Genomic DNA, 13,668 nt, shown 5'->3' with positions numbered 1-13,668 from the left:
GTATATATATGTGTCGGGGGGGGGGGGCTGTGTGTGCGCGCGCGCGCCGGGTTTGGGGGGGGAGAGATGGGAGAGGCGGAGGAAAGAGGTGAGTTGTAATGCAATGCATTAGGAGGAAAGGCGGCGCGGGAGGGGGACAAGGATAGGCCAGCCAGTGCCAGGCGGCGTTGGAAAGCAGCACCTCTCTCACCACGCAGAGACAGGAGCAGCGGCGGCGGCAGCAGCGGCAGCAGCCACGGAGAGAGCGGAGGAAAATTAAAACTGGCACCCCACCGGAGGAATGAAAACAACCTTCCCTTTCTCCTGGTGTGTGTGTGTGTCTTGACAGGGGGCAGCAAGAAATGAAACTTAATTGTAAGAGTGGCGGCGCGGAGCTGGCGGGGGCATGTTGGTGCGTTGATTTATTTGCGTTGCGTGGCTCGTGTTTTGTGTCAGAGTGGGCGGCGGAGGGGAGAGAGAGAAGCTGGGTGCGGGGCGGAAAGCCATCTAGCAGGGCTCAGTTCGACTTGTGAGTTAGGAATCGGCATTTTCCGGTACAGAACCATATCTTTGCAAGGCACTTTCACTCCCTCCGTTCTGCCATGCCAAACAACAAAATGTGCAATTATCAGACGATTTTTTAAAAAGGAGACAGTGCGAGCTGAGGGGAAGAATAAAAGAGAGTTGGGGGGAGGAAAGGACGTAGGAGGAGAGAGAGGCTGTGTCAGGAGTTTGCATGAATGTGGGATTATGTTGTGTCAATAAGTTTAAGGTGGAGAGCGAGCGAGGCTGGGGGCGGAGGAAGGCCTTGGCAGTTTAAAGTCCTATTTCTAAAGGTAAGTTTTAACACCAAATGGTCGCGATGACAGAAAACTTGCAGATTATTTGCCCAGGAAGAAGAATGTGCGTCTTGGAGGCGTTATTGAGATTTCCACCAGCAGACGGGGGGTAAACTGTTATTTGCTGCTGCGAGATCGGGTCGACGGTAAATTACAGAAATCAGATTTGCATCCTGCTCTCTTCTTTCTCCCGGGTGTTTGATGTGAAACTTGCATAGCTGGATCCAGTATGGGGGCTTTTTAAAAAAAAAAACAGTTGAGCAAAAGGAGGTGGAGATGGGAGACGGAAAACGTCTCCTTAATCCCGGGATCTAGAAAGCGGTAGGTTTGTGTTAGGAATATCTCTGTAACAATCCGCTGCCGGTTGAATGAGGAAGGCAAAATGAAACGGTGCAAAAAAGAAGCAGAGGCAACATGTACGACCGGGAGGAGTGGGTGGGTGGGTGGGGTGGGGGACTGGAGACAGAAAATACAGAAACGCTACCGTCCGTTTTCCTTTTTCTGTCGGGGGGGGGGGGAGAAATAAAGGAGGGCGGGGAGTAAAACAAATAACCGGGTTGCGGTCATTCGTGTTTGATTCTTCATTGGTTCGCTTGTTTTTCATTTTCTGTTTCCCTTAAAAAAAAAGTATAAGGGGCAAATTAGCGACTACTTGCCGGTAGATGTCGGAAAGTTTGTCAGAAGCGGGGCGGGCGAGTGTGGAAAGGAAAGAGCAGGCTGCTTAGGACGCTGACTTGGCCTGGGGTTTTGAAACCATCGCCTGTCCTACTCTTGACACGTTTAGATCCCTGTTCTCATCCTATGCGCGGATGAAACAGGGACAGTTTTATCACCCATCCCAGACTCCTACTTATGTTGGGGTCTGTAGGCGCGGACGTTTCTATCCCCTCCCCCTTTCCGTCCGTCGGTCCCCAAACGTGTTAGAAGATGGAGCTACCACAGGATTCTGAGTTTCCATGTGGCTTCAGCAGCGGCACCTCTTTCTCCTCCTCCCCGGTGGCAGCAGCCGCGGGATCATAGCTTGGGCCTGCGCGGGGGGGGGGGTGAGGAGAAGGGAAGTAAGAGCAGCGGCAGAAGGGAGGTGTTTTCTGCCAGTGTGATTCACCAAATATCGCTGGGGAGGCAAAGGGTATGGAGGAGGAGGAGGAAGATCGGGGCAGATCTGGCGCCCCCCCTCTCTGTGCACCCTTCCTGTCTCTCTGCCTTCCCTCTCTCTGCCTTCAGGCTCTACTGCAAGGTGTTGTGGAGACTTTTCCCCGAGGAAGGTTGAGATTTGTATATTGCATTACTGCCTTTCATTAAGCACCCCCACCCCAGCAAGATGGACTCTCTCTTTTCCTCCTTCTCTTTCCCTGTGTCTTGTCAGCCTTTAAGATCGACATTTTGTAACTGAGATGCAAACTTGATGGTGACCAGAAGAAAAAAAAAAAAAAAGAAAAGCCCTAGGTTTCTTCTTAGCTGCTCTCCATATTTAATAACCTTCCTGTTCACCCTCAGACCCCACTGGCCCTGCCTACACTTATATCGTGGGGTAGGTGGCTAGTCCAGTGGGGGTAGTTTGCAAGCAAAAGCTCTTTTTCTTTTCTGTGTGCTTGTGGGAGTGAAATCTTGTTATTTTTTTTCTCTTTGGATTTTCTTGGTGAGAAAAGGGAACAGGGATCTTAATCAGGAAGTATGCTACAATGTTGCTGTTTCTCCTCTGTAGATCTCTAATCTATAGTTTGGATTCCATACCAGATTTTATTTGGTAAATGATGGTGGTGTAATTCAAATATATATGGATCCCCGATTAAACAATTACATGCGCACATCAAGGGGATTTCCTTCCTGTTTAAATTATTATTTCAGTGAGAGTTCAACTTTCTTGTTATTTGCCATCTTGGGTGCATTAGAGAGAGTGGCCCAAGAGAGAGAGTGAAGGAAAAACAAAAATAATTCATCCTTCTGATTACTTAGTCCCAGTGTCCTTTTATAAGCATGATGCTTCTTTCATTAGCTATTTAGCTGTCACTTTTATTTTATCAAGGCACCCCCTGATTCACATTTTAATAATAACAATGTTGGAGGGTTAAAGGTGAAGCAAAATAAGTTATAAGTTTGGGGTTCCATCAGCCTGGCTGCAGTATTGATATTCCTTTATTTAATATTTTCTAGGTCATTGTCACATGACAAAGGTTTGGAGACAGTTTAATTTTCCCGTCCTTGTAATTTTCATTTACCATCCCAGGTAAGTATGTAAACTGTATATAAAAATTGCTGATAATAATAAGATAAAATCTGCTGTTTGGGATCAAAGCTGCTTTATCACAATGTAGTAACAGATGCTATAGATTATTAAAATATACAAAACAGTTATACAGTAAAGTATTTAACAACTGTAATTAGTTGAAATGGTAATAATTAAAAAGTTATAGGTTAAAAATAATATAGAGTAGGTGTATCTGTTCATCTAATTTTAAAACTGCAGATATTCAGTACAACACTGATACTGAAATTTCTCGTCTTTTTATATTTTAATTACTTATTTTTATTGTACACATAAAAGTTGAGTATTTCTCTCATAGTACTAATAACTAAGCATTCCTGCTACAATACATATAATGAATGGCATTCTTATAAATAGGCTAGTGTAATAACTTTGTTGTCATTACATTCACTCAATATTAGGATGTATGCCTTTTTAGAACTTGGAAGGAAATTTTCATCTCTAAGTCCAATTTACGTTTTTTAGATAATTTAAATTTTCTACTGAAAATAATTTTCCATATTTTAAATATCTATCTATAAAGCCACCCATCTCTCAAGTAGTGACTCTGTGCAGCATACAACAAATATATGGGAATAAAATGTAAAAAAAAAACCATTAATTAAAAAGCATAAGGCATACATTAGATTAGCTGGATTAGCTAGTCACCTCAAAATCTCACTGGTCTGAGATGACAGAGCCAGGTTTTGAGTAACTTACTGGAAAGTAAATAGGGATGGAGCTGAGGGGCAGAGGAATATTCCATTAGGAGGCTACCATGGTAGAGAAGGCAAGCCTACTCAGGCCCACCAAGTGTAATTCCTTAACAGAAGGGACCCACAGTACATTTTTTTCTGCTGGATTGATGATGGAGGAGTAATTGAGGAGAGAATCACTCAGATAACCTTGCCTTGTCATGAAGGGTTTAAGGGTCAAAAACAGCATCTTAAATTGGACCTAGAAGCAGACTAGCGATCAATGCAATTCATAAACCAGAGGTATAACAATTGGTATACTAGGAGCACCCATAACACCCACTGCATTTTGCATCAACTGAAGCTTCTGGATACTCTTTAAGGGCAACCCCATATAGAATGCATTACAGTGATCCATATGGGAGGTGACTAGGGCATGAGTGACTGAGCAGAGCCCTCTGATTCAGGAATGAGCGCCATTGGCACATAGCACAAAGCTGTGCAAAGGCCCTCCTAATCACAACTGCCACTAGTTTTTTTAGAAGGAGTCGTAAGTCCCGAAGTCCTACCAGATTGTGCACTGGATCTGTCTAGGAGTCCAACCCCAGCACTAAAGATGTTTAGTCCTAGAACTGGCAAGGCCCAAACAGGGTTAAGCTGAAGCCTGTTTTTCCTCATGCAGACCCTCATATCCAGCAGGATAGGCTATTCACTGCATTGCTTAATTTTCCACTATTAGGAAAAGTAATAATAACTAATTATTAGTAATTATTGGAACGTAGCATCTATAGGGACACTAATATTTTAGGTCTTACAATTTTTGTTTTGTTTTGTTTTTAATTATTTATTTAACAGTATTTATAGCCTGTCCCAACCTTGAGAGACTCAGGTTATAAAAAAAAAGGTCTGAACAATAAAAGTTAATTCACAAAATTAAGGCATCATCAAAAAATCATCAATAAACATGGTGGGTATTTTTGAGATTGAATATTTTAAACTAAGGGCTAAACTCACACTGAATAAAATTGATTTGATCTGCTTACAAAATATCAGCCAAGTTGGGCCTTTTAAACCTCTCTGGTAGGCACTTTATAAAGTGAGACTGCCCCAGGAAGACTTGTTACCTGATTCATGCCCCATGAACTTTGCACAGAGGTGGGTATTGTGGCAGACCCTCTCTTGATTATTAGACCAGACTTGCAGACTTATTCTGCATCATGTTGCTTGATATATTATTGATATGCCTTATTATGGACTATGTGCATTTGGCTCCATAACCTAAATGTTTTTAAAAGGTCTTAGTAGTTCACTCTTTCATGAATGGATGCTCATATTTATTTTGCCATTTTAAATATGTTATGTTTTTAAATATGTTATATTATGTTGTTTTGGGTAATGAGTAGTTTCACTTCTTTTTTTTTTTTACTATATTTTTTATTTTAATCAGAACAAAGTTAAATACAAAATGCAAAACTAAATAAAAATCCAAGAAGACATAAAAGAAACACAAAACATAAATCAATCAGAACATTAAAAAGGTGCATCAAAACAACAGTAACACATTTTATACATATTATTCCCTGTAGTTGTATACTGAATAATATATTACTACAACATTAGTTCCCACCCCTTGTGAAACAGGCCCTCCCAAAATTTTGAAACTACTAAATCTATTAACAACTTGTTGACCTGTCTTCTATATGTTACATTAGTGACAAAGTAGTTAACAGGGAAAACAGTAATAGTAAAACAGAACAAAACTAAAGTTTTAAAATTCTCTGTTAACTGTTATTGTAATCCATTCATAGAAAATTTACCATGGCATCTTAACTTTCCCGAATCATCGCAAAAGTTATAAATAGATCATCCTGGGTCAAAAATCCATGTTTGTTTCTTAATATCCTCTCTTGTCAATTGTTTAATTAAATGTAGTAAATTCAATCTCTAGAACAGGTCTATCTTCAAATCAGAGTGCAAGCAGAATTAGTTAACAGTTAACTGTAATAAATCCATCCAGTCTCCCTTTATCTGCATCCCTCTTCCAAAACTTATACCACATAGTACAATGTGGTTTAATGATTATGTATTAGGAATATTTCACCTGTGTTATATAAGTGGTAAACAAAGAATTTGCTCAGATTCCCTATTGAAATAAATATTCTAGCATAAAAAGAACCCTCTACCTCATAGCAGTAGTAAGATAATGGATGTTCAAATCCCTTAATATGCAACTACACTAAAATTCTATGCCTAATATGAAGTATGATGATGTAGGAAGGCAAATTGTTTTGTCTTCTTTCACGTTGTATTACTGCAAAATTTTAAGAAAGTGATGAATACAGAAAACTATACTGTAAGTAAATAATATTTACTGTCCAGACCACCATGGTACACATACACACACATACACAAACATCTTTGTTTATTATGTGTTATAAATATGCAATTGTATCAAAGCCTTACAAGTATAAAACTGTGTTTTGGAACAAACTCTGTCATAGATTAGTTTTAGAGGCAGCTTAGTATTTAGTAAAAAATGTAGTTTTTAAAGACAGCGCTGAAGTAATTTATGGTAAATTTGCGCACAGTGAATTGGAAAGTGTCCAGAAACTCAAATAAAAATGCAACTAGTCCTCGACTTACAACCATTCATTTAGTGATTGTTTGAAGTTATAACCGCACTGGAAAAAGTGACATTACTATTTTTCATACTTATGACCATTGCAGCATCCCATGGTCACGTGATCAAATTTCAGATCCCCTAGGAACCGGTGCATATTTATAACAGTTGCAATGTCCCAGGATCATGTGATCACCTTTTGTGACCTTCTGACAAACCAAGTCAATGGGAAAGCCAGATTCATGTAATAACTCTTTTACTAACTTAATAACTGCAGTGATTCACTGTGTCAAGAAAGATTATAAAAAACTCACTTAATAACTGTCCCACTTAGCAATAGAAATTTAGCGCTCAGTTATGGTTGTAAGTCAATATCTTGCTGTATATCAATACATTTTTGAATGCATGTTTTTCAAATCAAGATGTTGAATTAGTATTAAAATAAGTCTGGATTTAGGTAAACTTTATTTATTTATTTATATCCCACTTTTATTACTTTTACAAATAACTCAAAGTAGCAAACATACCCAATATACTTTCCTCCTATTTTCCCCATAATAGCAACCATGTGAGGTGAATTAATGGCAGAACTATCAGCTAAAGTCCAGTATTGACTTAATCTTTACATCTTATATTTTAGTTGAATAAATAATGTTCACCTTTAAATTAATCATATGGAAAGCATGGTTAAGTTTGAATCAAATTCAAAGCTATTTGAGAATACAATTAATGAATGCAGATTGACTTTATTGTAGATATGCTTATTTGGCTGACTATACTAAGTAAGTATCTTAGGATATTTAAATAAAATCCAGATAAATGCAGGTGTTGCTAAATAGATAACTAGATTTGGTAATTGTTTAGCTACTTTACAACAGGGCTGCTTTTTGAGAGTGCTTTTTGATTTGGGCTATCACTGAATTCAAAGATACTGGTGGAGACTGTTTTTGCACATTTGCAGCTAGTGTACAGGTACAGGTCCTACTATTTTTCCTGAACCAGTAAATTATCCATGGCTTAATTAAATCCTATCTTAATTACTGCAGGAAACAATCCTTGAAAAGGTATCACAAGTTGTAATTAGTTGAAAAAGTGACAGCTAGGCTGATGTCCCAAACTAGGTACAAGAAACACATGGTACTAGTATGGTATTTATCTTTAATGCCCTAAAGGTACAACAGTATCCTAAAGATGCAGCTTAAGGTACAACTAAGATATGTTTTTAGTTACAAATTTGCCAGTAATCACAATCTGCAGGAGAGGTTCTACTGACAATTTTTCTGGTATTAGGTGCTTGTTTTGTTGTTGATTTATTAGATTCATATCCTTATTTTTGTCAGGAGCTCAAGGTGGCATGCAGTGTTCCCTCATCTCATTTCATACAACAATGATCCTGTGAGGTGTGTTGTGCTAGGAGGCTGAGAGAAAGGGCTTTCTTCTGTATTGCTTCTGGGTTCTCTTCAGAGTTGCAGTTAGTCCGTTCTATCTTCCAGTTAAAAAAAAAATCTAGAAGGATATTTCCAAAGGGCAGAATGTTAATTATCAGTTAGTTTAAGAACTCTTTTTGTTTGTTTAAATTTTGTTTGCTACTTCGTGGGTTCATTTGAGCCAAAATGGATTATAATGGAATACATTAATAATGTCAATAGAGTTATAGTTTTGAAGCACTTCAGATGCTTCGTTCACATGGCACAAATGATGCTCCTAGATTAGTTCAGTGCAACTTTCATCAGGTATAACTGACAAAGACCACCATTATATTTTTATCATATCTGGAGGATGTTGAATTTGAAAAGGCTATGAATGCATAACTATTATTTGTCTGAATATTATAATCCATCATAGTTCAGAGAGAAAGTTTCTATACTAATCACAGATCTGTCAACCATATTTAAAAAAGTTGGACCATTATGTAAAACTACTCTGATGCTCAGTAACAAATTAATACAAAAACTCTGGAAGCATCTTCTTTTTTTTTCTTACAGAATGTGATTCATGTCATTTTACTTAACTGGGAGAATTGTTTTTTAAGTCTGAATGTTCGTGACCGGAAGATTCAGTCAGCCTCTAAAAACTATACAAGGCCTCTGGGAGACGTCATCTGTTGATCTGGTGTGAAGTATTATCAGTATGCTGATGATACTCAGTTGTACATTGACATCCCAGCCAAGCTGAAAATGTTATAAAAATCCCGAACCAATGACTAGAGATTAGTGGTGATTAAATTCTCCCAGATCAGCATTGTTGTTTATCAACAAATATCTGGTGGTAATGGTCCAAGTAGGTATTCCTGGCAGAGTTGCAGTTCTCCCCTGAAAAGGTAACTTGTGACATGGGAGTTCTATACGATTCCTAACTCATGCTTAAACAAGAGGTGGAAGGCGTGGACTAAGCTTCCTTTGCCCAGCTCCAGCGGTGCACTAATTTCAGCCCTACCTGGTCAAAATGAAGATGCTTTTGTGACAGTACTTCACACCTTGATCCCATATGGATGGACTACTGTAATGCTGTGTGTGTGGTATCTCCTTTGTGGAGATGACTCAGAAGTTGCAACTGTACAGAATGAGGTAGCCAGGCTACTAATGTAATCCAGTTGTGCAGATTAACACCAATTTTAAGGTCACTGCATCAATTGCCAATAGGTTTTAAGGCATAATTCAAAGTTCTGATCATCACCTTTAAAGCTCAATATGGCCTACCTGTATGATATATGAAGAACAGTTTGTCAGAGTTGAATAAGTCTATTTTATTCAAAAATTCCCCTCCTTGTGTTGTGAACCAGAATAGTGGTGGCCCCACCCTATGAAATAATGTACCACGTAAATACTTGTAGCTCCATCCTATCTAACATTTTGCAAGACCTATTCCATGGTCCTTTTGACCTTGATGGATAGTACATGACATATTTAGGAATTACGCTTTTGTTGATAATCATTTGGTTGCTCTTATTGCACATCATCAAGAAACTTGATTCACATAGTAATTCATGGATAATGTAAAACAAATACATTTGCAGGTGAATTAATTCCACTCAAAATTATGAATCAGATATCAAGAATACAATAATGTAAAAAAAATATAGACAAGTTAGGATTTTGTTTCCTATTTTTGGTTTTCCTTCTGTCAGATCTAAGTTAAATGCCAGATACTTTAGTCAGGGACTTTGAAAACAAGGTCAAGATACCTGATTCTCTGAGTATGATTACAACTTCTGGGTCATACCTGAATACAACCAGTATTAGTGATCAAAATGGAACACTTTAGAAACTAACTCAGTACCTGTCAGGTAAGACAAAAGAATTCCCCTGCTTTAGAATATTCCAGACTTGGCCCTGACTCTTCTGGTTGAGCAATTGGTTAATTGATTCAACACTAGCCAGCTTTCAGACTGTCCCCAGAAGCCTATTTCTTTTTCTAGTGTGCTCATCTGCCTGCACAGAGCTGGCTTTGCCTGCAAACAGCTATCCCTGACAATAGCTCTGTGTCTACTACAGATAGGAAAGAGCAGCAGGAGTCATGGTAATTTAATGCAATAGATCCATAGAAAATAATTGATGGATATTGTTCTGTTGGTCATGGGGAGGAAAACAATACTGTTTATCTTCAAGTTTAATTGAATATTCAAAAATACAGCATGCTTTACTATGTGCAAGGTAGACCAGAAAGCTCTTATGGTCCTCAGGAGTGTAATTACTTTGTATTTTACTGATGAAGTGAAATATACAGGCTCTTGTATTGTTATGTAACAATTATGCAGAATTCATTTGGCATGTGCAGACAGTAAAGATATAAAACATGGGAAGCATAACCGTGAGTGTAATCAGTCCCTGTGGAGATGACAAAGTCATCATCTGGTACAGTATTCCAAGTTCTGTATATGACTTTTAGCAGAAAATGTAAACATTCATTTTGAAACATCCCTTAGAGGAAAAGGGTGGACTTAAGTGGGAAGTTAGATGCAATATACCAATTGTACTACTGGACAATGAAATTAAGCATGGGTGACAGTGACAACAATATTCTATGAGGCTGAGGGATAGCAACTGAGCCATTAGCAGGTCGGGGACCTTATCCAGATTCACTTTGAAAGATGGTTATGGTTAATTACAGTATATAATTTATCCTAAATTCTAATAGTTTTTTCTTCTAGATTTGAAACTGGTATTATGTACATATAGGTTGTATACAATAAATGCATTTCAGGCACTTAGTTACATTCTAGTGTAGAATATATATTGAGCTTCAATTGGGGACAGTATCTGTCTGGCCGTGTCTGGGTTGGAAGCTATAGCCATATGCAAATTTTAGCTATCCCAAGTTGAATTGTAAGTTTCAGGGAATCCTTAAGGAACAAAAGCTTAAACAGTTACATCACAAGGTGAAATAATACCTTTGTAGACATTTGTATATCATCATCATCATCATTCTAGCCATTGTCTATCCACGGCAGGATGAAGGCCTCTTCTGCATGTTTCCAACCAATACAGTCTTGAGCTTTTTTTTTTTTTGCCAGTTGGGTCCATAATACTTGCTGATGTCGTCAATCCATCTTGTTTTAGGTCTCTTTTATGGATGCTTTTATCAAGTGGAATCCATTTTATAATTGCCTTAGTCCACTTGCCATCAGTTCTTCTAGCTATGTGACCAGCCCATTTCCATTTCAATTATTTTACTCTCTTGATAATATCATAAGACATTTGTATATATATATACTTATTATTCATGTGTAGTGGCTTACAGATTCAAAATAAAAAAGGAATATGGCGGGCAGGTAAAGAAGTTGTAACACTCTTTCAGTTAGCAATTTGTACCGTCTACTTTCACAAAAATAATTGCTTTCAAATATTTTCAAAACCACCAAGGCTCTGTTCTTGCTTTTAGAATTTGTTTCTTTGCAAAATCTTCTAACTCAGTAATATCCTTAGGACCCTTGTATATACTACATATCTAAGATCTCCCAATAGATTTCATTAATATTTTGAGGAATTCTGAAGACAATTCTAATATCTATCTGTCTGTCTGTCTAACTATCTAACTATCTATTAATTGATGATTTGGAACTATATTTTAGATTATTGTCTTGCTGAAATATCCTATTTTTATTTCAGCTTTAGAAGTTGGCAGTGTTCAAAAATCTACCAAGGAGATGATACAAAGTATGATTCCCGTGTTTTATATTTTTCTTATTTTGAATCTTTAAGCAATTACAGAAAAACGTTGATTTTAACTTTGTGCAATACAGAGGCTATGTGAATTTCTGATCACTTTCACTGAAGCATGCAATTTTACAAAGGTTGATTAAACTTTTCCATATAGCTTTAAATAGAGGTGAGCATGATTAGTACATAGATGGGAAACTATCAGAGACTACCCAGGCTATAGACTGATGGGAAATTTAAAAATATCCTGGAAAAGGCAGTAAAAAAACACTTTCACACACTTGGCAAGTATACTGTATGGATACATCTATAAAGTCTTGAGTCAAACTTGGTTCAAGAGATTTTATATATGCTTTCCAACTAAATGTAGATGAATGATTATTGCATTAAAGTTTCATGTTCTGAAGTATTTAAGGAATCTTTGGCAAACCCCCTTGAATTAGGACATATATTAAACTTGCATATGCAGAATGCACAAATTACTTCACCGCATGGCTGTTTTGCGTATACCTCAATTCTTTATTATATAGACAATGAGAGTGCAATTGTTTTGCAAGTTTTTTAATCTGTTAAATTGGGCATTTACAATATATAGTACATTGTGATTCATCGTCATGGTGTCTTTGATACTTTTGCTTATATGGTTAATTGTTTCCATGTTTTACCATAGGCTTCTGGTAGAATGTTGGAGAAAAATTTCCCAAATTTCTATGCATATTTTATTTTGCTCCAAAGTCATAATCATGCAAGGCTTCAAGTAATCTTCTCTTCCATAAACACATTACAACCAAAACATTATTATATTTTCAGAGGAATATATGGCTTCAAAATCCTACCTCATCTACAACATTTGAGATATTATTATTCCTTAGTTTTTTTATCTTGGTTTGTCATATAATAGTCATATTATAGGATTTAGGATTTATCATATATAAATCATATAGATTTATATATGATAAATCCTAAGTGGTAGGAAAATGAGGAAATGAAAGATAATAGTATGTAAAAGAAAGTTAATAATAAGACTGTTATTCTAAATAGGAAGTCCTCAGTTAATATCATTCATTTAGTATCCGTTCAAACTTATGATAGTGCTAAAAAGGGAGATTTATAACCAGTCCTCAAAGTTGTGGCCATCACAGCATCCCCACAGTCACATTATCACAATTCAAATAATTGGCAACTGGCTCACAATTACAAAGATCACAGCATCCTATGATCACTATTTGCAATCTTCAGTGCTGTTTTCTGTTTTTTAATTGATTTAGATTTTTTTCCCTATAGGGTAAAAGACAAATTTAAAGAAAAAAGGAAAGAAAGAAAAAATGCAAGGGAAAAACTCCTAAAGTTAGGGAACATATGAATGACTTTCAACCTTCTTTTCAACAGATAATTACAATCATATTGTTCCTTCTCCATCTTAGATGTTATACAATCTCCTTCAGCCTCTAATTTAATCTACTTTTTTTTATCTTCAAATACATAAATCCATTTCATTCTTTTCTACTTTCAGCAGAAGGTCCAGATAAGGTTTCCAATCTTTCAGAAAAGTTTTTGATTTTTTTCTCTCTGATCAAACAGGTCGATTTTGCCATTTCTGCAAATTCTGATATTTTCAAAGTTCTTTCCTTCATTGTGGGAATTTTACTATTCTTAAGCTGTTGTGCATACAATAATTTTGTTTCAGTTCTATACGGAATAAATTTACCATGAGTCAATTGAGTTGATGTACAGTCAAATAAGGGAGAGCATAGTCTGTAGCTGCATGGTGGATAGAGCAAAAGGCACAGAAGGGACCCTCCCTATGTTCAGACTGTTGTGTGATGGTGGAAGCATTACATTTATCTGATCATGTTTTTTATGTGGGCTGACAGACTTTTCTAATTCATTGTCCATATACCTTATAAAAAGAATTGTCTTTTTATCCATATTAAATCTTTTTTTAATTGTACATATGAAAACTACTGAAAGCTGATTTCTACTGTCAGTTATTCTCTTGACTTCATGTTAATAATAATAATAATAAAGTTGGAAGGGACCTTTGAGATCATCAAGCCCAACCCGCTGCTCAGGCAGGTAACCCTATACCATTTCAGACAAATGGCTGTTCATTCTCTTCTTAAAAACTTCC

The 13,668-nt window shown here is 37.0% G+C and overlaps 1 protein-coding gene across 1 annotated transcript in view; it reads left to right on the top strand.

The window, feature by feature from the left end:
- The first annotated feature begins 236 nt into the window (after nt 1-236).
- Nucleotides 237-13,668, top strand: part of BBX (BBX high mobility group box domain containing) — a 106,724-nt gene continuing 93,292 nt past the window's right edge. Inside the window, exons 1-2 of the mRNA XM_029285484.1 lie at nt 237-354; nt 2,973-3,045. Coding sequence (XP_029141317.1) covers nt 342-354; nt 2,973-3,045 — 86 coding nt within the window. The 5' untranslated portion in view covers nt 237-341. The remainder of the gene's footprint in view (nt 355-2,972; nt 3,046-13,668) is intronic.

This window comes from Protobothrops mucrosquamatus, unplaced genomic scaffold (assembly GCF_001527695.2).
Source record: "Protobothrops mucrosquamatus isolate PMUCROS unplaced genomic scaffold, P.Mucros_1.0 scaffold1759, whole genome shotgun sequence".
Lineage (NCBI taxonomy): Eukaryota > Metazoa > Chordata > Lepidosauria > Squamata > Viperidae > Protobothrops > Protobothrops mucrosquamatus.
The sequence above is the reverse complement of the archived record's forward strand: the minus strand, read 5'-3'. Positions and strand labels throughout refer to the sequence as shown.